General features: G+C 33.2%; 1 protein-coding gene across 1 annotated transcript in view; it reads right to left on the bottom strand.

Annotated features, from left to right (window-relative positions):
• Positions 1-320: 320 nt before the first annotated feature.
• LOC115890854 overlaps positions 321-26,618 on the bottom strand; it is a 58,227-nt gene continuing 31,929 nt past the window's right edge. Inside the window, exons 3-4 of the mRNA XM_030911205.1 lie at positions 8,213-8,308; positions 321-432 (exon numbers count right to left, since the gene is read on the bottom strand). Of these exons, the coding sequence (XP_030767065.1) occupies positions 321-432; positions 8,213-8,308 (208 nt within the window). The remainder of the gene's footprint in view (positions 433-8,212; positions 8,309-26,618) is intronic.

Here is a 26,618-nt window from a genome sequence, read left to right as displayed (position 1 = left end):
GGCCCTACACGCTGCTGTTATGCGATTTTTCAAAACTTTAATGTTTTGGGGAACGGTTTTATAAACTCCTGACTTTAAACGACCCCAAAGAAAAAAGTCGTTCGGGCTAAGATCAGGTGACCTTACAGGCCATTCTATTGGCTCTCTTCTTCCTATCCACCTCTCTGGAAATCTATCGCCCAGCCAATCCCGAACATATCTGGCGTAGTGGGGAAGTTGAAAATGAATAAAATCTTCATTAAGTATGGCGTTACCGACGTCGTCCCTTTGATTTTCCACTGCATCAGTAATTAGTGGATCAATTGCTTCTTCCAACATGTTTAGGTAAATCTCCCCGTTAGATTTTCATTTAGGAATATTGGACATAGTACAGTATTACCCAGAATTCCCGCCCAAACATTGATTTTTTGTGGGTACTGCGTATGACCTTCTCTAAAAATATGAGGGTTTTCATCACTCCAATAGCGACAATTATGTTTATTGACATCTCCATTAAGAAAAAATGTGCATTCTTCAGTAAAACATGTGTTTAAAAGCAAATTTGGAGTTCGTGTAATGTACTCGGTCATTTCTTCACAAAATTGAATTCTCCGATCTGGTTCATCTTCATTCAATGCGTGTAGAATTTGAATTTTAGACGGATGGAATTTGTGAAGCTTAGTTATCTTGTGGATTAATCTGACTAACACGTGGGTGGCATTAGAAACCTACCTTATGGAAGTACATGGATCTGCCGCAAAAAGTCCTGAAACCTCAATTTGAGTAATTTCATCAATAACCCTAGGGCCTCTACGTTTTGAATTGGCTACCGACCCCGTGGTTCTAAACTTTTGAATAAGCTGCATGCAATAAACGTGAGAGAAGAAACATTTTTATCGGGGTGCCTCGCACTGAGAACAGCGGAAGTAGTCCGAGGTGATTCATTACAGGATCCATAAATAAGCACTAATTGAACTCTTTCTTCCAGAGAGTAAACCATTTTTGCAAATTTAAGTTTTAATTTTTGTAAAACTGTAGCGCGATATTGAAAGGAAACTTATGCATTCACAATTCACATCACAAAGTGACACTGATATTTCGGTGGAATTCTTCTGAAATATCATAAAATAAACAAATAAAAAAGAAGAAATGTTTGCAAATTTTAATGATATCAAAAGAGTCTGTTTAAAAAGGTGGAATGCATGTTGTTTACTGATTTTTTTTAATAACAAACATGTAATATTTCTTAATATTTACAGCATTTATGGGACAGAGCAGTAATTTGGATATTTTTATTATGTCTACCTATTTAAACCTTAATATGGGTGTTATTCCGCAACGGTAAAGTAAAATTTAAAAAATAGGACGTCAAAATGTTCAGAATAAAAAGCGCTTTAAAATGATGTGTCACACGACCCCTTTTCTCATTTAAAAAAATTGGGGTGGCAGCCCTGGGGGTTAGGGGGTTGAATCCAATTTTTCATAAAACAGCTTACCCCTCGATAAATTTGTTGACGTGTTTTTGCGCGAATATCACAAATCTGTCTATTTTTGCAGATAACGTGGGTGGTGAGTTTTAAAATAAACACCCTGTATATAGGATGTATAAAAATGGCAGTGTCACAGATAGTCTACTTTATGAAGGGATTATACCGCTTAAGAGTCCATTTCCATTCATGAAAGAAAACGCCTTGCGTAACAATCTTCTGATACATGTCAAATACTCCTCAGCAAGTAATGGCAGTAAGTAAGTAAATTTATGGCGTTTTTATTTATTTATTGTCTTGGGTAAAATTTGACTGCGGCGTTAGTGTGTGTTTACTTTGAATTGGATAAATGACATAATAAAATTTAACCTATTGCTCCCGGGAATTTGACAAGTTTTATTTTTTAAGATTGACCTCGTCAAAATTATCATCGATTGACAATCCCCAGCCGTCTTTGACGCCGTTTTTTTTTAAATTATACGGTACAATGTTTCTCAATATGTATCAATTTCCAGGTACAGCAAATTTCTCAAAGGAGTTGCATTAATATGTCCGGAATATGCTCTACAACTACAACTCTATAGAGGAAGAACTTTATTTTCAAGCATATTTTAGAGACTAACATAGGCACAGCTTAATTAATACAGTCTTGCACTCATAAAATATTAGTCTTTAGTTCATATTCGGTCACATATGCATTATTGCAATTATTTTTTATGTTTTCAACAAGTCATGTTAAATTTTACAAGGTTATTAGTTATAACCACTGTTGTTTATCAGCTGTTAAAATATACTATTTATTTCATCTTTGTTTTTAAACACCTGTAGAGCACCTGTATCTATTTAATTATTAAGTACCTATTATAATATTATGTATGTTTAGTCAAATATAACAATGTAGAATTAGAATTATTTGTATTTCAAATTTCTCAGAATGAGTTGGAGCCATAGGTTGGAGCTATCCTGATTATTTTTAAGTCTTTATACATATGTATTGTATTGAATTGATTTTTTGCCTAAACTTTTGCCTAATTATATTTTAGATATTATGTTTTTAGTTTTCTTCTTTAGCAATCCCTTTTAGCATTATAATTATTTTCATTTTTTCCTTTAATTTAAGAAAAAAGCATGTCGTGCTATGTTTCAAATGGCCCTGGTATAGTAATTAGAATAACACTGTTTAAGATTGAAAACCATATGCTGTCCTCCAGAGAATAATTATTTATTTAGTTATTAGAATGTAAACAAATGTGCTACAATATCGCAAAGCATTTGATACAAAATATGTTATGGCATTTTAAAAAACTTCAAAACATGTGTATCCACTTAATAAACGTACATATTCTTTTATAAGAATTTGGGGTAATGTCAATGAAAGTGAGAGTATCAAATTTTGTATTTAATATTTCTGTTAACAAGAATAAAAGTTCTTATTTATAAATTTTAAATAAAAACGATAAATAAGTATGATAAATATTGTTCACTTTAAGAAATTATGGCAAGAATAATGGCAGCAAATAGATGTGTCACATAACAGAAAATTATTAAGAGTAAGAACATTTCTAGAAGTTTAAAAATCAGAATGTACCAAACAGTGATAAGACCAATAGTGCTGTATGCATGTGAAACGTGGACGTTCAATGCAACGGAATGTTCAAGGCTAGAGATTTGGGAAAGAAAAATACTGAGGAAGATTTTTGGAGGAAAGAAGATAGACAACATATGGACCAGAAGAACAAATGAAGAATTAAAGCAACTATATCGGGCACCGAGTATAACGGGAGTAGCAAGAGCACAAAGACTGAGCTGGCTGGGACACATTGAAAGAATGGCTGAAGCAAGAATTATGTATGATAATGAAACATGAAATAGGTGGAAAGAGAAGGAGGGGTAGACCGAGAATCAGATGGAAAAAGGATGTAGAAGAGGACTTGAGAAGGATAAGAGCGGATGGGTGGAGAATAAATGCGAAAGACAGAAACAAATGGAGAAAGATAACCAACCAAGCCATGAGCCTCTTAGGCTTTTAGAGCTATTATATATAAATATTCTACAGGGTGACCCACAGCTTCCAAAAAACTCCGTATCACAATACCTATTTCAGATTTTCCCTTAAATCTATTTTGCAAAATTTACAGCCTACATTTCAAACATATTTTCATAGATATAGTATAAAGCGATTCAAATATATTTTACGTTCAAACTTGTAGTGTTGCCAAAAAAATGTTGTATACACTATGTCCTCGCATTGTCTTTACAAGAGGAAAAACTTTTTTATTATAAACATTTTGAGAAAAAGGTATTCTTTATAAAAGATTTTGCTTGTTTTGTAATACTTAATCCCGTTTAACTTTTTCAAATTTCCATACTGTTATAGAGAACATGATTCTTTTTTCATTCTTTGATAGATGGGTATTATTAATTTTGATTAACGTCATATTTTTTGCTGTTTTAAAATGTTAAAGTAGCACACTATTTATTTAGTTCAATGTTACAGAAAAAGTGATTCTAAATTTTGTTTTACATTTGAAAACATCAAAAAAATATGACATTAATCAAAATTAATAATAGCCACATAATATCAAAGAATGAAAACTAAATTTTCATATTTTTTTTAATTTTTTTGTTTGTAACAGTATGGAAATTTGGAAAAGTATAAGAAGTATTAACCATTTTAGAGAAATGTAAAAAAAAACTTTCATGAAGAATGAATTTTTTGCATTGTTGCAAAAGTTGGCAAATAAAAAAAATTTCTCTTTTCAAAACAATCCGTGGACATACTGTATGTGTTTTTCTGAACGAATTTTCCATAAAATTTACAGTACAGAAATATCATACTCTCATAATCTACACCGAGTGGTTTTTAAAATATGATCAATAATTTTAAATAAAATTTTCTGCAAAGTTATTTTCTTAAAATTATTTGGTTAAAAATACTTGGCTTCTAGTGTTGTTTCACCCTGTTTATACCCTGCAGTACAGAATATTTTAGTAATAATTAGTTCTGAAAACCACACTAATATAAAATACAACAAGACAAGTGTGAGCTTTAAATGTGCAGAAAATTTAGTTAAAAATGTGCATATTGTAAAAACCACCCGGTATAAATTATTGTATATTCTAATTGGCAATTTTATTGCAAATTCACTGAAAGTAAAATATACAGCCTTTCATTTACAAAGCCCGTTTCTATAAAAATCTGTAAAATGAATGTAGTGAAATGAAAATTAAAAAAACAACTAATGTTGATATTTTTCGTAAGACTGTACAGAAATATATAATAGATTTCAAATAAACCCACTATCGCCTGTTTTAAACACTGTTATATAAATGAAAATAAAGACTGTAATGTTTTGCATACCATTCCTCAGATATTTTCTATTAAACGTTTAAATCTAGCACAAGCAATATAACAACACTGCTCCAATTACCGAATCAGAAAGTCTACTACTACCACAGAATTCACGAAAATTTTATTAGCCCAGGTGTTGATCTTTGCATTATGCTAATTTACCTTAATAATGTGAGTAGATTCTGTTTTATAGTCTAGGTGATAACGAATGAAAACGAATTAGAGAACTATTCCATTATACATTTTGAAAGACTAATTAATAAGTATAAAGCTTCATTCAGAACCCTCCAATTAGTGGAATAAATTAGTGGTTTCAATTACACTTTATACTTTTTAGTTTACGATCATTCACACACATTCACAAAATTAATAAAATATCCTAGCAACAGGTTGCGGTAGTCTGTTGTATCCACAGAGAAATCATAATATTTAACTTATAAAACAAACTTTTGATTTCTAACTAAAATTTTTCTTGACAGATGATATAATCAAAGGCCAAATTGACATTTCTCGCAAATTTTGAAGTATAATTAGTGGAAAAATTAAAAGTTTGATAACTTTTTCTATTAATTGAAAATGTCTACCACTAATTTTGACGTTCTGAATGCTTACATTGAAATTGGAAAGGAACACATTTCTACGCTAATTGAAACCACTAATTTCTAACTTTAAGCTTCATTCGGAACCTCCAAATTAGTGGAATAAATTAGTGGTTTGAATTAGCGTAGAAGTTTGTTCCTCTAGTTTCAATGTAAGCATTCAGAACATTTTTTGCAATTAATTACACTTCAAAATTTGCGAGTAATGTCATTGTGGTCATTGCTTATACGCCAAGAAAAAATGTTGAAAAGTTTATTGTTTTATAAGCTAATGAATTATGGCTTCTAATGAACTCAACCTTAAATGAGTACTTGGAATTCACAATCCTGAGGTAATATTATAATAGGCGGTTGAAGCGTAGTGCTAGCCACATTACTTTCCTTGTATACCGAACGGCTCTAGTATAGCAAGCTGTACCTTTGGCTGTACCTTGCTACTCCCAAGGCGTTAAACGCTATATACGGGAGCTATTATTATTATTATATTAATTATGGCTTCTCTACCTGGTGCGTCTCAAAAGTGGCTCACCCCTATAAGTTTTTTATTTTTTTTAGCTAAAAAGACGAGATATGTTAGTATATGACATAAAATAGGGCTGGTTGACGAATTCATTTGTTTTTAGCCACTTCTTGTTTCACCCGAAATTACCGGATTACAACTTTTGATTTTTAAACGGTACCCCCGGTATTATTTTTACATTATTCGATAGAAAATGACACTCTGAATAGAATGACGTATCATGTGTCAACTTTTGACATTTTCGCTTTAAAAAAATCGTATTATAAATCTAAAGAGCCATGGCTGTGCTAAAAACACACATTTTTAATCAGGAAGCCTTGGAAAAATGGTTTTGATGGTCTAATGATTTTCGTGCCTTGACCTGGGCGGTTAAAAGATACCCAAATCGTATTTTTAATCATATTTCAATTTTTTCAAATGTAACGAGAGTGACTCATTAGCATATTTGGAAAAATATTTTTTTTACGAATAATTTGATATCACACACTTGGTATTTCGAGTCAAGTTGTCGTTATGAACCGCATGTTAGAATTTCAAATAATCCATATTATGCAAAAATATCAAAAGTTGACATATGAAATGTCTTTCTATTCAGTGTCATTTTCTCTCAAATAAAGTAGAAATATACCGAGGGTGCCATTTGAAAATCAAAAGTTGTAGTCATTTCTGGTAAAACAGTAAGTGACCAAAAACAACTGAATACGTCAATTAATCCTATTTTATGTCATATACTAACATACCAAATCTCGCCTTTTTATCAGAAAAAATAAAAAAAGTTATAGGGGTGAGCCATTTTTGAGACGCACCCGGTATAGTAGATTAAATCTGAGGATACAACTGACAAATGACTGTCGCAAACTGTTGCTAGGATAGTCTATTTAAATAAATAGAAAATAATAAAATAAAAAAAAAATAATTTAAATAAATAGAAAATAATAAAAATATAAATAAATAGAAAAAATTACAATTAAATAATTGTAATTTTTTAGGCATTTTGAATGATCGTAAATTCTTAATAAAATATTTAATTGACACCACTAATGTATTCTACTAATTTTGAAGTTCTGAATGAAAAAATTTTTAGTGAAGGATTGGATGCAGTTGTAATGAAACCACATTCACCAAAATTTTCGATTTTGTAGTTAAGTCATAAATCCATTTGGATTTTAGTTGGCACGATATTTCTCCCGACCTATAATTCTATCGCCAAAAATATGGTTATCGCGTTATCTTATAAATATTAAAACATTTACATACATAATGTATATTGTAAGATTACTAACTGTTTGGTGTACCAATTTTTTATTTACTCTAATGACAAATTAAGATTTAAATAGTTTAAATATTTGTTATTCCTTTTTTTTAATCAACCATTTTTTCTATTAATATTATATATTCCTAGGAACCTCCATATAAAGCTCTCTGGTTTATTTATTATACAGGATGGGCCGGAAACTTCGACAGCATATTATGCAGATAAAAATATGTAAAAACGTTCGTGTAAATGTATGTCCCAAAATGCTTAGTTTCGTAGATACAGGGTGTAGAAGTTTCATATTTATTTTGATTATTTCCAAATAATTTCTGAAGTAACGTCAATATTTGGATGAAAATTGGTGTCTGGTAATTTTTTGACATGAGAAATTTGATTTTGATGTAATATGACTCCAATTTGTAGGGGGCACCACCTACATATATTTTAACTGGTTTGAAGGGTAATAACTTTTCGTTCGTACCTGTATAAAACCACAGTGAAAAAATATACATTTTCGTGATTTTTTACGTAAAAAATGTCTCTTGCTAAAAATCGCTACGAGCAACCGTTCTCAAGATATTTAGAATAGGAACAGTCAGATAGTTATTTGACTAAAATGAAATATTTCGAAACTTTTTATTTTTTTAAATTAATCATAAATTTTTCTTCGAAAGAATGATAATAAAACAGTGTCTGTTGAACTTTTGGCATAAAAACAGACACCAATTTTCATCCAAATATTGACGTTACTTCAGAAATTATTTGGAAAAAATCGAAATAGAAATGAAACTTCAACACCCTGCATCTCCGAAATAAGCATTTTAGGACATACATTTATACGAACCTTTTTACTTATTTTTATCGGCAGAATATATGCTGCCGAAGTTTCCGGAATACAGTTCGGACCACCCTGTATATTTACTTGCAACTTAATATTCATAATTTTTTATTTGATACATATTTAAAGATATTTTAAAAATTTTCTGTCAATGTTGAATCGAATTGAAATTAAGTACTTACCCATGAAGGAACGTAGGGTTACAGTTCCTTACTTCATTCAGGCCTTCGTCATCAGTACTGGGCGGGTCCTCCACCAACAGAGGAGCAGGGGGATGCCTGAAATATTAATAAGTATTTAAATAAGTTAAATAACTTCCGGGAAAATGCTTATTTTTTAAGTTCTTTTTTCTAATACATTGTGCACCATTTTTATTGTCCCCTAGATATCTCTTTTGTTGTTGAAGTAGATATTAAAGTTTGTAAATAATACTATAATATGATAATAATAATAAACATTTATTGATCTCAAAAAAAAAATATACACATACAAATTAAAACAAAGAAAAATGAATAATAATTGTGATTTGCTCTTGGTTTAGGTTTGATTTAGGCATGATATATCGTTAAATATTAATTTTACAGCCACGTATCGGGAGGGGGGGGAGGAAGGTAAACTTTGTTCAGGTTTTTCTGGCGGCAGAATCAAGAGGTGCCAAAATCATAATATAATATGGTTGAAAATAAAAAAAACGATTGTTCCACAAAACGCGCAAATTTATTAAGAGTACAAAGTAAATTAGTGTTTTATTTTGTTGTTGTAACAACAAAGGTAACAATACCACGAACAATAAATACCAGATAGTGTCAACTGTACCCAGTCTAAAAAAGCTAAAGTAGCTAGTAGTAACTAAACTTACTACTAGCTACTATACTCTGTTTTTTTTCTCAGGTAAGATTTCGACAGACGATGACAGAAGAAAAACAGATGACGTCCCATACCAATCTATTTATTTTACTAAAAAAAGTTTCTAATTATTTTTAAGTTATCTATGGATGGGTTTAAATATAAATCCGTCATGCGTCGTGTCTTGTTGTTTTTAACCAGTTTTATTGGTTTATTTAAAGAATGACAGATCATATTTCAATTTTATTGGTTTGACGGAACGATGAACGATAAACAGACGCCGATGCGTATGAACTCGCCTTTAGATTTTAGGATTTTAGTCATTTTTGACGCTTGTCAAAGTCTTGCCAAATTATAGGTTATAATTTTGTGTCAACGTATAACATCTCGTCGTAGATAAGTGCATCTCGAATATGGTAGAAGGATCATACTAAACACATACTTAAAAACTGGAGTAGCTGTAAAATATCGACATCACACGATAGGTAAATAAGGGATTTTAGCACTGCAGAAAAATAATGTCAAAAGGTACTGGTTTAAAAAAATTAAGATTAAAGTTAATTAATCAACCTTTAAGGTATAAAATTTGGTAAGTGTTATTATTAATAAAATAGTTTGTTCTATTTATGTTGTTTTATTTATTCCTGTGGAATATTACAAATTTGTATTTGTACATACATAAGTTATATTGATAAATATAATCATAAATTTTTTCACAAGTTTCATAAAGCTTAAAAGTAGGAAATAGTTTTTTTTTATATTTTTTTGGTATGTGGTGTCTTGTTCTTGTTTGTTTTGTATTAACACATACCGTTTTTTATTAAATAAAATAACTCGATTACATTTTTTCAGTTTTATACAGTTTCTTTCACAATATTTTGAAGTAATCATTTGTCAGTCAAATTTTAAATATATTAATTTCCTGCTATGCGTTCCAGTTGTAAAATAAAATAAACTACTTTGAAATTAAAATGACAGACACATCTATCACTGCCAAGGATCTTCTCGTTGGACACACTATACCTAACACAGATGCTTTGAATTTGTATTCAAACAGTATCTTAATAATGTAATGCTTCTTAATGATTTTTGCATTCCTATTCCGACAGGGAGTTGCAAATGCATCTTCTTGTACTATTCCCTCCCACTTCCGGTGCCCTTGGCTACAGATATATTTATATTTAAAAATAACACATTGAAAATAGAGCATAGCCTGTGAGTATAGCGATAACATGCTAGCTTATTTTTATATATCCCGCGTTGCGATTGTTAAAATTTATGAAACTGTGACAAAAGGTACGTGATACGTGCCACGAATAATATTTGCTTGATTTTTACTTTAAAGGTATAATATAAAAGAGATATAAACCTGTTTACCAAACAGTAAAGAACACAGGGTGACTCGGTGTTCTAAAAAATGGTATATCAATTAACTATTCTATACTTCATTAATAATAATATAAAACATACAAACGATAGAAGCGTACATTTTAAAAATGTTTTAATAGATAATAGAGGGGTGAATAAAATATACTTTTACAGTACAATTACGTATAAATACAGGGTGTCCCAGAAATAAGTGCAAGTATTTTAAGGGGTGGTAGATCTCGATAAAAGAAACATATTTTCTCTTTATTAAGTTTTTCAAATAAGTCCAAAATAACGGAGTTACTTTACTTTGAAAATTTCCAAACAAAAGATTTGTTGCTAAAATTTTGAGAACCACTGCATCTTTTCTCAATTTTCTTTCTTGTAAATTTAATCTACATATTATCAAGAAATTATTTTTTTAACTAAAAACTAAAAAAAAAATCCCAAAAAAAATTTTCAAGTATTTTAAGGGATGGTAGATCTCGATAAAAAAAACATATTTTCTCTTTATCGTTTTTCAAATAAGTCCAAAATAACGGAGTTACTTTACTTTGAAAATTTCCAAACAAAAGATTTGTTGCTAAAATTTTGAGAACCACTGCATCTTTTCTCAATTTTCTTTCTTGTAAATTTAATCTACATATTATCAAGAAATTATTTTTTTAACTAAAAACTAAAAAAAAAATCCCAAAAAAAATTTTCAAGTATTTTAAGGGATGGTAGATCTCGATAAAAAAACATATTTTCTCTTTATCGTTTTTCAAATAAGTCCAAAATAACGGAGTTACTTTACTTTGAAAATTTCCAAAAAAAAATGATTTTTTGCTAAAATTTTGAGAACCACTGCATCTTTTTTGGATTTTCTTTATTGTAAATTTAATCTACTACCCATGTTGTCATATTATCAAGAAATTATTTTTTTTAACTAAAAACTAAAAAAAATCCAAAAAAAAATTTCAAAAAATTTCGAATTTTCAATTTTTTTTTTCGCGGAAAAAACCACATAGGCGTGTTTTTGGGGTTGAACTATACTACCAGTTAAAATACTTGCACTTATTTCTGGGACTCCCTGTATAATACTGAATATTTTCATTCGCTCGGTAGATTTATTTTAATATATAACTACCATACGATAGAAATATGTCCTAGGTGCGTCTCGAAAGTGACTCATCCCTATAATTTTTTATTTTTTCAGATAAACAGTGGTGGGTCCCACTTGGAACCCACAAGTACAATACAAGCCACTTTTGAGACGCACCCGTTATAACGGAGTCAGAGATGCTCTGGAAATTAAAATCGCTGTCATTTTGTAAGTAAACATCGACCATCATTTGCAAGCCAACTGGATTTGTTTTTTTCGATCATACGGTATTTTTTGATTAAATTTTCTACACATATAAATGTCTCTTAAAATTGTACACGGCGAATTATGATGCCATTCGACTTCAGAACTAAAAACATACATCAAAACTAATGATATAGTCTATAAATTGAATTCTTTTTCCCTTATCCGCCACCTGGGGTCGCGTCCGATGAGAGTTTGGAGTTCCCCACATGGATTTTCTCAAAAACGGACTACGGAAACACGGAATATCTCAAAAACTGCGATTTTGACTGATTTTGATGTTATTACAAATTTTGTTTTGCAAATATTATTCCTAATCTATTGAAAACCGCGTTTCGCTAGCTACTGTAATTTTGGAGTTACGATTTTTTTAAATTTTTAAACCCCTCCTATACCCCCTTATCAACCCCCCACCCCCACCAAAAAATAATGGCCAGATTCTCGGGTGCCACAGTATTTTTGTGCCAAATTTGGTTAAAATCGGTTTAGCGGTTTTTGAGTTATCGTGTTCCAGACGGACAGACGGACTGACAGACAGACAGACAAACACCATGAGAATATTTGGTATTTAGGTCATTTATGACCCAAATAACTCATTTTGAGTGAAATTAAAAAAACTTTTTTTTTGCCGATCTTAATAGCCTATCATACCTGTTGTTATGGTCGGCTAAAAATCGAAATAAAAGTGAACCTTCTCATTTTGTATCTCTATTTTTGACACACCTACATTTAAAGGAGCTTCTTTATACTTATTTTTATCTGTACAATATGCTGCCAAAGTTTCTCGAATATAATTCTGATCACCCTGTAATAATGTCATTACCATGATTAATTTAAAAATATTGTTTTAAATCATTTAATAGTTTAATCACATCTCACATCACATTCACAATATATAAATATATATATCATATAATCACCATCTATGAGGGTTAAGACCGCAGCACTTCATTTTTCAAAAAATTATTCCAATTATTGTTCTGTTTTTTTTTTAATTTCTCACTGGTTGCTGGCTACTCATCACAACAAATAAATATAAACAACTTACACCACAATAATTCTGCCATATGACACGCACAACTGTGGTTTCATCTTTTCGAATTTTCACGTGAGTTTGAGATGAGGATGTTGCAAGGTTACGTTAAATTTATACAGGTTAATATTGTTACGTTTTTCGTCGGTTCCGTGTGGATAGAAAGTCACAATTTATTTAAACACTATTTATTTAACACTAATTAACAAAACTAATAACGATAAACGACTTATAGAACTATTTACAAACGATTTATAACTAAGAATTTATTTTGAATTTTAGCGCGTCGACTGTATATTTATAACTGCCCCTGGTAGGCCACGGCCGCCGGCTTTTATACCGGCAGGTAAAGAACTCTAGAATTGTCCATAGATCGTTAGGTGCGTAGAGAGGTTTTCGAATGTTCTCGTATGTACTCGTCCATTCCAGTGGGACTCGATTCTTCTCGAACGAATGAATCATTGCGGTGTCTATGCGATGTTAAGGTCATCCGAGGGCGGGCCATATTGTGAGGTTAGGTCGAGTCCACACCGGCCCGCAACACTGCCCCCTTCTTAGGTACATGCTCGTCCCGAGATTATACGGTGAATGAAGGTATTTGCAAAGCTGGCCCCTGGTACATTGCGAAGTCTGGTAGAAATAGCAGTCTACAGTTTTCTCTCCCGATCTCAGCTTTGGGTTGTAGCAGCAAACGAGGATCTCGATTCCCGTAAATCTGAACAAGACTTCAATCATGTTCCGGATTGTACGCCAACTCAAACCATCGAGTCCACACGCCAGCTTCGGAATGGCTAATCGTGCAATGTTGTTGTTTAGCAGGGCTTCTCTCAGTTCAATCAGGGTCTTCCATAGATTGAGATAAGTCGGCTTACTCGGGGACCATTCCTTGGTGACCAGGTAGAAGATGTGCCTTGCTTGACCATGTGCATTGTCGGTTAGCCTCAAGACGCTTCCAACCTCTGGATCCTGTCGGCGTAGTTCTCCGACACGCCCAAACTTCTCATTGAACGTCGCAGCGATTCCTCTGGACATCCGCAAATCTCGAGCCACACAATGAGCGAGCGAATAATCAGGAGGCACGGAAAAGAGGTCTCGTTGATCTTCTTTGGTTACACCATAGCGAGCCTTCTCACTGCTGTTGTATCGGGCCATGAAATCGTCAAAGGACATCTCCGAATCAGGGGGATCAAAGCTGCAGGTTCTCACGGTCCCAGCACGATCTTCTATTTCGCCTTGGTAGGGGCTCAAACGGTTGAAATGGACTACCCTCGGTTTTCCTTTTGGCAATTTTCTGATACGGTATACGACGTCATTAATTCTATCCATGACTTCGTATGGCCCTTCCCACGAGGATTGTAGCTTCGGAGATAACCCACGACGTCTCTGCGGGTTATATAGCCACACCAACTTCCCTGGTTGGTATCCTCCATGCTCAGCTTGAATGTCGTAGTGTTCCTTCATTCGGTCACTAGCACTTTGAATATTTAGGCGGACTCTCTGATGAATGTCGTCCATCCTTTGACGTAGTGTGTGGACATAATCTTCTCCGGCGACTTCTTCTCCCGGTCGGCAACCAAATTTCAGATCACAGGGTAGGCGCACTTCCCGTCCCATAACGATGCTGGCTGGAGTTTGCCCTGTAGATTCTTGGACGGATGAACGGTAGGCCAACAGGAACAGGTGAAGAAATTTGTCCCAGTCTCTTTGGTGGTCAGAGACTACTTTGGCCAGATAACGGTTGATAGTTCTGTTCATGCGTTCAACCATCCCATCGGATTGTGGATGTAGAGCAGTCGTCCTGGTCTTGCGGATGTTCAGGACTTCACAGACGCCTTGGAACAGATTGGACTCAAAGTTTCTTCCCTGATCTGAATGAAGCTCCATGGGAACACCAAACCTGCAGATCCATTCTTTAACAAGGGCATCAGCAATCGTGGACGCTTCTTGATTTGGCAACGCGTAGGCCTCGACCCATTTGCTGAAGTAATCCATTACTACCACAATGTATTTGTTGCCATCGTTCGTCTCCGGGAAAGGACCAGCCACGTCGATCGCTATTCGTTCGAAGGGACTACCAACATTGTACTGGCGCATAGGGGCTTTACCACGCTTTTGTGGCCCATTAATGGCTGCGCAAATGTCACATTTCTTACACCAGGCCCTCACATCTTCTTTGCAGTTCACCCAGTAGAACCGTTCACGCAGCTTGCCAAGTGTCTTGGTAACACCAAGATGTCCTCCGCTGGTTCCATTGTGAACTTCCTCCAAGACTTCTGGGACCCTCTTCTTTGGAATGACGATCTGCCTTCTCTCTTCTTGTCCCTCCGGTCTCTCGATCACACGGCGAAGTAGTCCGTTATCTATTACCAAGGAATTCCACTGGGCCCAGTACGACTTACGTTCGGCGAATATCTGCAAACTTCCTCCCACGTTGGTCTCTGGTCCGCGTTTTTCCAGTTAATCACCAAGCCCAACTCTGGATCACTGATTTGGTCATTTGCAAGATCTTCGGTTTGCCAACTATCACCAACCACAGTCGTCCTTAAGACTTTCACTTCTTTCTCTTCTTTGTAACGATTTCCCATCTGTCCGCAATTCCAACAGCGAATCGGTCCCCCCTTCTTGCTCATATACTGATCCAGTACTTTCCGCACAATCCTTTCCACTTTGGAATCGTCGGAACTCTCCTCAACAGCCCGTACAAATCCTAGAGACCTAGAGCATTCTTTCGCGGCCTCAAATTCCAGGGCACGTGCTAGGGCATCTCCCAAATGCGTTGGATGAGCTAAAAGAAGTGTTTGCCTTGTCTCGTTGTCACGTAAACCATCAATAAAAGCCTGTACTGTTAAGCGCTCCATAACATTTTCGGGCATAGCAGGGTACGCAAGGCGAACGAGGCGGGCTACGTCGGCTTCAAACTCCTGCAGAGACTCATTTGACTTTTGAATGCGATTTTTTAGCTGGGAATGATAGACATGTTCCAAATGAGCTTGGCCGTACCTCATTTCTAAATGTCGTACCAATTGCTGATAATCTCCCTGTTCCGATGGTGACAATGTCTGCAGAATATCAGTCGCATCTCCTCGCAGTGCGACAGTCAAAGCGGTAGCCTTTTCAGCGATTGTCCATCCGTTCGCTCTCGCAGCGGCCTCAAACTGGCAAAAATAATTGGCCCAAAGCGGTTTTTCCGTCAAACTGTGGAGCTTAATAACTGACTTTGAGATATACTTATTTTCGACTAGTTTCGGTGCCTCGATGTTTCTTGACATTTTGGTGAATTGGCCTTTTTGGCTATTTCTTGTTTTGTTTAAATTTCGATTTTTTTATTTACATCGTCCTCAATTTGTGTTATTTTGTCTTGTAGTTCCGTAGAGATTTCTCTATAATTTCTGTTATCTTTTCTTCTAAATTAATTATTTTATTATTAAAGCTGGCCTGTATGTCTTTAGAATTTTCTGCGATCTTATCTTCTAAAATATTAATTTTATCACTGATTTTCTCTTCTAAATTAACTTCCAAGTCAATTATTTTACTATTGAAATTGTCGTTTAAATTGTCTTGCAATTCCCGGGAATTTTCGTAATTTTATCTTCTAATTTTTGTAAGGACGAGTCAAGGTCACCTTCGAACTCAAAGCAAAATGTGTCGGATCCTCGCCTTCCTCCCTCAAAACGTCTCTCAGTCTGGTTTGCAAAATGCTTTTCTTTCCATCTGTCTCGCACTCTCTCTCTCTTCCAATATGGATTTCAGTTCGGACACTTTCAAGTCTTTCAACAATTTCTTCGGAGCCATTGTTAGTCTTTTTTATTTTTCTAGTCTATCACACACGCCACACTTGACACCAATTGTTACGTTTTCGTCGGTTCCGTGTGGATAGAAAGTCACAATTTATTTAAACACTATTTATTTAACACTAATTAACAAAACTAATAACGATAAACGACTTATAGAACTATTTACAAACGATTTATAACTAAAATTTATTTTGAATTTTAGCGCGTCGACTGTATATTTATAACTGCCCCTGTAGGCCACGGCCGCCGGCTTTTATACCGGCAGGTAAAGAACTCTAGAATTGTCCATAGATCGTTAGGTGCGTAGAGAAGGTTTTCGAATGTTCTCGTATGTACTCGTCCATTCCAGTGGGACTCGATTCTTCTCGAACGAATGAATCATTGCGGTGTCTATGCGATGTTAAGGTCATCCGAGGGCGGGCCATATTGTGAGGTTAGGTCGAGTCCACACCGGCCCGCAACAATATATCTTGTTCCGACATATAATATAATAATAATACGACGCCAGCCACTGTATTATTCCGATGTGTTTGTTTTCTAGCGTTAATTTTTACCGGTTTTTACCAATATACACAGTAAGAAATTTTCATGTTTGGATTGATACAAGTGCAAAATAAAGTAAAAATGTTTAATAATAATTGTTGGATAAAGATGTAAAAATAGTTTTTTTTCTAATACTAATTCATTGAAATGTACGTCTTATAAAGCCTACCACACGTCTACATTAGACTCCCTCTACATCTACTTCACCATCATATGTAGAATGTAGAATGTTTAGGAGGGGAGTTAATCACCGCGACCTTATAGATCTATTGTGTGTTCCCCTTTCTTGAGTTATAACGAGTTATAACTCATCATACAGTCTCAGGGCTTTAAGAAAAGCCAGTATCTGAGACGGCTCCACAGAGGCCAGCTCTCCATCCTCGACATCAGACGTACCAAGGTTCATGGCACGAATGGTCGTCGTCTCGGCGCACTCAGTGATAAGGTGTTCTGGTGTTTCCCCCATTTTCTCCACAAAATCTGCATTCGCCGTTGTTTCTCAGTTTCAGCCTACTGAGGTGTTCGTTGAGGAGACAGTGTCCTGTTAGAAACCCCGTGACAATCCGAAGACTGTTTTTACTTAAATCAAGGAAAACCTTTGATTTTTCTCGGTCATAAGTTCTAAGGAACTTTTTCGAGTGTCTTAGACCGTTGGAGGACATCCATTCCAAGTTACTGATGGAGTCTTCCAGATTCTTCAGTTCCGCTTTCAGTTGGTTCCCGTTTGGAAAACAGAACGGTTCTGGTCCAGTTAGTGGAGTGTTCGCTCCTTTTCTAGCTAGATCATTTGCTTTTTCATTGCCTTCTATCCCTTGGTGAGCAGGCACCCAGAGTAGGAGGACTTAATTTTCTTTGCCTAATTTGTTGAGCTTCTCCAGGCATTCTTTGACCAACTTCGAATTGATGGTTATTGAGTTGATCGCGTTAAGTGCTGCTTGACTATCGGATAGGATGGCAATTTCCTGTTTTCGATAGTTCCTATCTAAGATAAATTGTACGCATCTTTCGATAGCGCAAATTTCTGCCTGAAGGATACTGGGGTAGGTGCCCATTGGTTCGGAGTATTCAGTTTTCGGCCCAAATACTCCTATCCCTGTCCCTGCTTTGGTTTTGGAAGCATCCGTATACCACATGACTCACTCATAACCATCATATTCACACTTATACCAACATATTCATGGCAGCGCTCTTTTTGCAATTTACAGTCCACTCCATTATAGTGGACTGCAAACTGCAGAAATAGACGTTTGAAAGAATACTGATATATCGAACTCTCATTGTCTTATTTTAGAGATAGCTAGAATAATAGACTTTAGCAAAGAATATCTTAATACCACTTTAGCCATCTCTAAAATAAGACAATGGGAGTTCGATATATCAGTTTTCTTTCAAACGAAACATTGTCTACCCATTATAAACAAAAATTCCATTGATTTTAAAACATAACGTTTTATATTTTCACGTTGGACTTTTAATTATCTTTTAACAATAGAAAACCGACCTTGCTAGGTCTGCAAGTTGTCCCTTTTAAGCTGGCACGTGCACTAGAGAGAGTCTGAGCTTACGCAAGCAAAAATCTAATTAATAGATCCTTTGTTAGCGACGTGGAATCTCTTCAAGCGGCTTCTCTTCCATCCCTATTTTCTTCATTTTCTAATTGCAAACTTTCCTTATTTTTTCAATGAATCTCAAATGCAAAGACGAGATTGTGCCACTTAAAATATTTTAGTATTTTTAGTTTAAACTTTAAGGACCGTTTTTAGTAGAGATGAGGTAAAACTGCAATTTTCTCCAATCGCAATTGAAACTGGGATTGCGATTTTTAAATCGCAGCGACTGTAACCTGCGATTGCGATTTTAATATTTAAATATTGTACTAGATATATAATTAGTCTTTTTTTTAATAGTTGATGTAAGGTTTCCAGTACCTTTTCAATTTTTTTCGAGAAAATATTCTCATAGACGTGTACCTGGGGCTCGAAATATCAAACTTACTTAAGACTCACTCTGTATATACAGGGTGTTTCAAAACAAATGCAAAAAACTTCAGGGGGTGATTCCTTGTTCAAAATAAAGGGTAATTTGCTTCATAAACGTTGGGTCAAAAGTCAACCATTAGGGAGATATCGCGGTACAAAGATGGCGGGAAAATAATGTTTTAATTTTTTATCTTGAAAACGAAAAGAGATAGACTAATGAAATTTTATGGAAGCATTACTGTTATGAAAACACACTTTCTGGTAATTTTCTCACTTTTTTAAAACGAGTGGAAGGGGTTGAAATAAACTACCCCTATTATACTTGTTAACGAAATTTAAAGAAAAATCTTATCAAATTAATTTGGATAGTTTAGTTTGTTTAGAAACTTTTTTATCTCTTGTGTTTTTTTGATAAAACTCACCGATTTGAAATTAAAAAATAAAATGTAAAGCATTACCCCATCAGGAAAAAAAACATTTTTATTTTTTTAATATGTACTTTTTTTTATTATTTTGTACTTTCATGAATTAAAATACTTCTTCTTCTTAAAGTGCCTTCTCCATTCAGTGAAGATCGGCAACAACCACGGCAAATTCCTCTCTATTTTTCGCTCTTCTCAGCAAAGTATGTGAGTGTATGTGCCTGTATGTACTGTATGTACTGTGAAAGTATGTGCCTGTCCAATCTCTGATGTTCTTCAGCCAGGAGCATTGCCGTCGTCCGGGTCCGCGCTTTCCCTCAATTTTACCCTCGATGATGAGCTGAAGAAATTCATACTTGCTATGTCTCATGATATGGCCCAAATCGGCTGCTTTCCTCTTTTTTATTATGTCGAGGAGTTCTCGGTCCTTGTTCATTTGGTTTAGAACTCGTTCATTCGAATTAAAATACAGAATTAAAAATTGTCTTGCTAAATAATTTTTAAGAGGTTATCGTTGAGAAGAAAATGTAACGATATTATTACGAAAAAAACTGTTTGACAGCAGCCTATTAGATTCTTTATCCAAAAATGTTTTTTGTCCTGACATGTAATGCTTTACATTTTATTTTTTAATTTCAAATCGGTGAATTTTACCAAAAAAACACAAGAGATAAAAAAGTGTCTAAACAAACTAAACTATCCAAATTTTTTTTTGCATGTATTTGATAAGATTTTTCTTTAAATTTCGTTAACAAGAATGATAAGGGTTGTTTATTTCAACCATTTCCACTTATTTTAAAAAGTGAAAAAATTACCAGAAAGTGTGTTTTCATAACAGTAATGCTTCCAAAAAATTTCATTAGTCTATCTCTTTTCGTTTTCAAGATAAAAAATAATAACATTATTTTTCCGCCATCTTTGTACCGCGATATCTCCCTAATGGTTGACTTTTGATCCAACGTTTATGAAGCAAACTACCCTTTATTTTGAACAAGGAATCAGCGCCTGAAGTTTTTCGCATTTGTTTTGAAACACCCTGTATATACATCTTCTGGGCTAGCAATAAATAATATTCATAAGATATTCATTAGGGTGAAAAATGTAATAAATGTAAAAAATACGAAAAATTGTTAGTGTCTTTTTCAAAAGCGAATATCTCCAAAAAATAAGGCTATTGAGATGAATCAAAAACCAAACTATCGAGAAAAGATACACATAGATGATAAAGCTATTTTTAAATTTCTTGCTTTGTTAACGTCCTCCACAGAGTGTTTCAAATTTTCACCAAAATATCAACATTTTGTTTTCTTTCGTATAATTGACAGATGGCAAGTTTCATTATCAATTTCGAAAAAGGTACTAAAAAGTCAAATAATTTAACTACAAATTTGCTTAAACAATCATCAACATCGGTTCACTAGAATACAATATAAAAAACTTTAAAATACATGAAAATTTTAAGATACCCGTTTTTCGTACCGGTTAGTGTAAAAAAGAAGAAAAGTAGAGTATGAAAATAAGTGTCGATACAAAATTATTAGAAGGGATTTGTGCATGAAGGGCATGCTACTATAATAGATCTAATATAGAAAAAATAAAATAGAAATTCGTAAGTAGAGTTCCTAGAAATTTTATTATCAAAAACGCATAAATAAAGAGAAAAATATATTCAAAAGTATTTATGCTGATGGTAAATAGTGAATAAGATTAAAATGCATTTACAAATACTACAGTAAGTGGTACCTGAACATTAGTTTGTTACTACTGGATTGTAACATGATGCGCGTGTTCTAAGCTAAACAAATATAAGGATCTGGAAATAAAAATTAATTTATCTAAACTAGCATTTATTTTGGCAACGTGGCGCATTCACCATATTATCAAGAAAACTGTATATTTATTGGTTTAACCACAGTCACAGACTTAACTTAAATTAGTTTGTGGCTTAATGTATTTTAGTAACTAAAGTTAAAGCAGTTCAAATAATAATTTAATGTATAACAAATTTACTGTTTATTTTTAAGAATATTATTTGTTATTGATTTAATTTAACGTCATCTTTAGAATAGCAGACGAGAGATGTAATCTCCACGCTACCAAATAATATCGGATTGAAAAAAAAAACGGCGTCAGGGTTGCTTAAAAATTACTTTCAATAACAAACATTCTCCGTATAATTTTGCATAGGAAATTGGAAATAATCGTAATTTCCAAGCAAATTTTCACGTCGTTTTCTGGGTCGTATACAGTTTCCGGATTGTCTTTACAACTTTTTGAAGTGAACGCGTTAGGAGTAAAAATTCAAGGCCGTGACACACGAGCTAGTGTCAGGAAAAGTGGTAACGGCAGGGTCAGTGGCGGACTAAACCTGACGGGGGCCCGGGGCGGCAAAGCTAAATGTGGCCCCCGGTCTGTTTAGGTAATGATATACTTCTAAGGCACATTTTGTAAAAATTGAATGACGTATGTATAATGGTTGACAAAATTCAAGTATTTATACAGGGTGTCCCAGGCTGAGCCTGCGTTAGAAGTTTCTAGAGACCTACAATATCTAGATACGAGATTTTGTGCATATCATTGTTTCACAATGAGATCTATCGATTAAAAATATTTTCAATATGGCGGCACTTTCGAAAGTACCGGAAGTTGACTGCAACTTTCTTATTTTAAATGGGTGACCCCATTTTTTATTACATACTTAAATTCTCTGTAAAATTTTATGAATTTTGATATTAAACACTCTATACCTAACGTTAACCGTTTTTGAGAAAAAAAATATTTATAATTTTTAGAGGAAAAAAACTGCCTGGTAAAAATATGTATATAGCCTAAATGTCAAATTTAATGATTGCCACAGCCCCTGTACCATAAAGAGAAGACATGTGGCTATCTATGTCAAAAATTAAATTGTCCGAATGTCATATAATAATGGCCGCAACTGTCATGGAATTGAGCGATTAAAAAATTATCATAAATTTAAAACATTTTTTTTCAAATGGAAGTCTACTTTTTTATTTCACTCGTGAAAAGGCTTTCGTTACTTTCGTTTTTAAAATTTGTTACTTTTTGACTATACATGTTCCTGTACCTAAAATAAATCGTTTTTAAGTTATTTAAGATTTAGCTTTAAAGCGTACATTTTTCTTGATTTTAACCAGTAGCCGTAATTATTATAGTCTATAAAATGAATAACTTTGAATTTTGACCGTTATTTTTTACCAACATGGCAAATGTAAAATCCCTCTGTCAAAAAAGTTACTGATATTCTTTAAACTGAGTGCCTGAACGAATCAGATAGGTAACTCTTTTTACTTTCGTGAAATAGAAAAGGAAAATAATAAAACAAGTAACAGTTCTTCCTCTTCTTGCAAAAATCAACACAAATTGTCATAATTGCCAAAAGTAAAATGTCATCAGCTTTTGACATTTCTAAATATCAGACCAATGCCGTCTCTAATAGAACAGCCTCGGAGCGAGATTGATGACGTCACGCTAGTTAGATACTACGGATTAATAAATATGTTTGGTTTGGTTTGGACATGGAAAACATGTATTCATGATACATTGTTATTGATACATGTTCATTCATAATAGTTTACATGAAATATACATAATATACAGTTAATAAATACAATACATATTCCTATTTATAGTAATAAATACTTTGGCAAATAAACTATGAACCACACAAATGCAGCAAATGTTTTACAATATACAACTAATGAATAGGTACATCAGATAATGGATATAATGTAAAATATATTTTAAATTTTGTGGTTTGAAAATTGATCTAATTTAACAAAAAACATTCAATATCTACTAATAGTGATGTATTATTATTTGCATTCACAAAATGTATATGTATATTTGCAAGTATCAATGTTCGAAAAATTATATTTGCAAATAATACAATATCATAGAAAAAAAGGCGTCAGCGATGGCTATGAAATAAAGATCGCTGTCATTTTATATGTAAAATTATTCTAAAATTTTTGATTTTCTTGGGATTTTGGTTCGGGAAAAACACTGATTAAGTTTTCATTTGGTTTTTCATTATTTTTATTTGGTTTAAAAAAAACGTTTCGGGTAACATGATAGCCTTCATCAGTGTTGTGTCATATGAAAAAAATAGTGTCGAATATAATCCAAAAAACTACATATAAAATATTCACACCACACATCACATAATAATGTTTACTACAATTAATAAACTAATATAAACTTGTCAAAAAATGACCACATATTTTTTAAAATTATTATTCTTTTCACTAAAACTATCTACATTGACTATGGAGTGCGATTTCAGCCATAGTCAAGTGAGGCTGTTTTATTAGAGACGGCATTGCGTCAGCAGAGCCACAAGTTGCTAACCTAATAAAATTAACACTAGAAAAGCCCGCGTGAACTGTCAAATTCAAAGTTATTCGCTTCACAGACTATACCAATAGTAGCCGTAATTAAACCAGTAGTAGTAATGACAGTATATTATCGATCATCACTTCCAAGCTAACTTTGCCCTGTTTTTTTTTATCGTACGGTATTATTAAAATATCCACTATTAGATATCACTAAAGAACGAAATACGAGATATATTTATATAAATACACTTTTTAAACTTTTAAGGCAGCAGTAGTTATAATATAGGAAATTCAAATAATTCATTTTCTGACAGAGGAAATAAATTGTCTGACTGTTTGACACTAAAAGGAAGCTAGATAAAATCAAGAAAAATATACGTTTTCAAACTAAATCTTAAATAACTTAAAAACGATTTATTTTAGGAATATGTCTAGTTAAAACCTAACGAATTACCAATATAGGAGCATACACAGATTACAATCCACTACAAATTGGAAAACATTTTCACTAGTGAAATAAAAAAAGTGGGTTTCCATTTGAAAAAAAAATATTTATGATAATTTTTTAATCGCTCAATTCCATGACAGATACCGCCATTATTATATGACATTTGAACAATTTAATTTTTGAAATAGCCACATGTTTTTCTTTATGCCACAGAGGGTCTGTGATAATCACTAAATTTGACTTTTAGGCCGTACAAATTTTCTTGACACGTAGTTTTTTTCGTCCAAAAATTTTAAATATTTTTTTCTTAAAAATGCTTCCAGGGAAATACCGCGACAAAATATCGCGATTTTGTAAGTCCTCCAAGATCCGAGGGGCCCCTTCGCTGTCTCAGGCCTGTGGCCCTCGTTCTACTAAAGACTTCACTCCTCATCATCGTAATGAAGCTAGAATACAACTTATGATGTGCTTTGGTTGTAATTTAAAATATTTATTCAGTAAAAATAAATAATGAAACCATTGAAAAATAACTTAAAAGCTAAAATAAATAATATCAGTCCCAAAATATATAAAATATAATAATTATTCGATATTTTAAACAAAGAAAATTACCCCTTGATTTAATTTCCTAAATTATAAATGCCATTGACAATTACTGGGGCCTGATAATTGATAATTAAGTAAATATCTGCTTCGATTTATACTGTTTATAGTTGGCGTATACGTATGGTTTGCATACTCCACCTACAAACTGCTTTACTACTGCTTTATAACCACTTTATAACACATATTGGCCTTGTTTGCCAGTTGAATAAAAAACTACTACTCGGGGTAGATCTACCCCTTTGTAAGACAATTTAACTCGGTCTGGGTAAAAATCTGTGCTATACGCGGCTAAGAAAATTACTATAATAAACTTGATACTGTATCTGTGCACCAATATCCTCTGGTTGTGTGCTAAGAAGTAAATTTTTAAATTTTCATTGGAGGACACTGTCATATTTATTTCAAACGAATAATAAACGAGAATATTCGTATAATTTATTAAAAATACTGTAAATCAAAATTCTAAATTTTTATTTTTTAACAACATTATTTTAATATTTATCACAAAATACTTTTAATTGGAATCTCCCTGTTGTATGTTGTATATAAATTTATAATTTTTTTTTAATTTTTACTTCTGTCTATTTACGCCAAAGATTTACGCTTTAATAACTATTAATTTATATACAGTTGTGGAGATTATAGCATTTTCAAACATGTCGTCACTAAATTACAAAATGGCGACCAAACGCCAAAATTTCAAAAGCGACTTAAAGTCATATAAAAGGCAACCCCAAAAACTCTCGAGATTTAATATCTCGACCGACATAGATATTCTAGCTGTGTACGACTATAACGATTTCGGTTTACTTGTTGACTTTACGATTTATTGGTGCTGTTTGGTTTGTGCATACCAGTTTGCGCAAATTAACTGAGAGTCTAAACTAGGGTTGCCAACTGTCCTCTATTCTAGAATAGAGGATTCTCTAGAATTCTAGAGGATTCTCTATTCTCTAGAATAGAGGACTGTCCTCTTATTGATCACACTATCCTCTTTTCTCTCACGTAGTGAAAAAGTCCTCTTTTTACATCCTAAACTCAAAATCTAAAGAATATTCGTCTTTCGCCATAATGCTTTAAAAAAATTGTTAATCTGTCTCTTTCACAACTCCCGCGCGTTTGTACAGAAAAGAAAATGAAGAAATATTTATGTACAAGAAATATTTGTGAAAGCGATAAACTTATTTAACTATTTTATGTTTATTACTGTTGTACACAAGTTTTGAGTATAAATATTTTTAAGAAAGTAAGAAAGGCCATCAATAGCACACCGTTTACATATTTTTTGGTAAATTCTAGACATTTGGGCGAGGTTTTAAACGGACCTTTATGTAAATCTCTTTGGGAATCTAAACTGATTCCAAGAACTCTCTGCAACTGAATTAATTTTACTATATTCTAGTAATAATGACTCCATACGAAAACGTATTTAATGACATCATTTCATATTTTTTCGAAAAAAAACCCTAACGATGTAAGGTATTTTTTCATTCCTTCGCTATAAATCGGTGCGGAAATTTCCAGAAGCTTTCCTCGAATCAAGTCCGCATTTAATCCATTTTGGAGAATTAGGTTAATTTTTCACGTAAGTCATGACGTAGTTTTTGTGCGGAAATGGCAATTTATCAAATAGTTATTTCTGGAAAGACTAGAATCGGCTCCCTTTTTTGCGTAGGTGGGGCTATAGAAATGACTGTCAAAGCTGCATTTAAACTATTCCTTGTAATGTAGTTTCAACGGACTATATTCAATGAAAATTATACAAACTCAGTTAGGTATGAACTAGTCAGACCCGGTTGTACAGGATGGGCCAAAAAGAGAAAAACTCTTTTCTATAGCAGAT

This window comes from Sitophilus oryzae, unplaced genomic scaffold, assembly GCF_002938485.1.
Source record: "Sitophilus oryzae breed Bouriz unplaced genomic scaffold, Soryzae_2.0 scaffold_934_pilon_pilon, whole genome shotgun sequence".
NCBI classification, from domain to species: domain Eukaryota; kingdom Metazoa; phylum Arthropoda; class Insecta; order Coleoptera; family Curculionidae; genus Sitophilus; species Sitophilus oryzae.
Note: the sequence above shows the minus strand (reverse complement) of the source record. Positions and strands in the feature narration are given on the sequence as shown.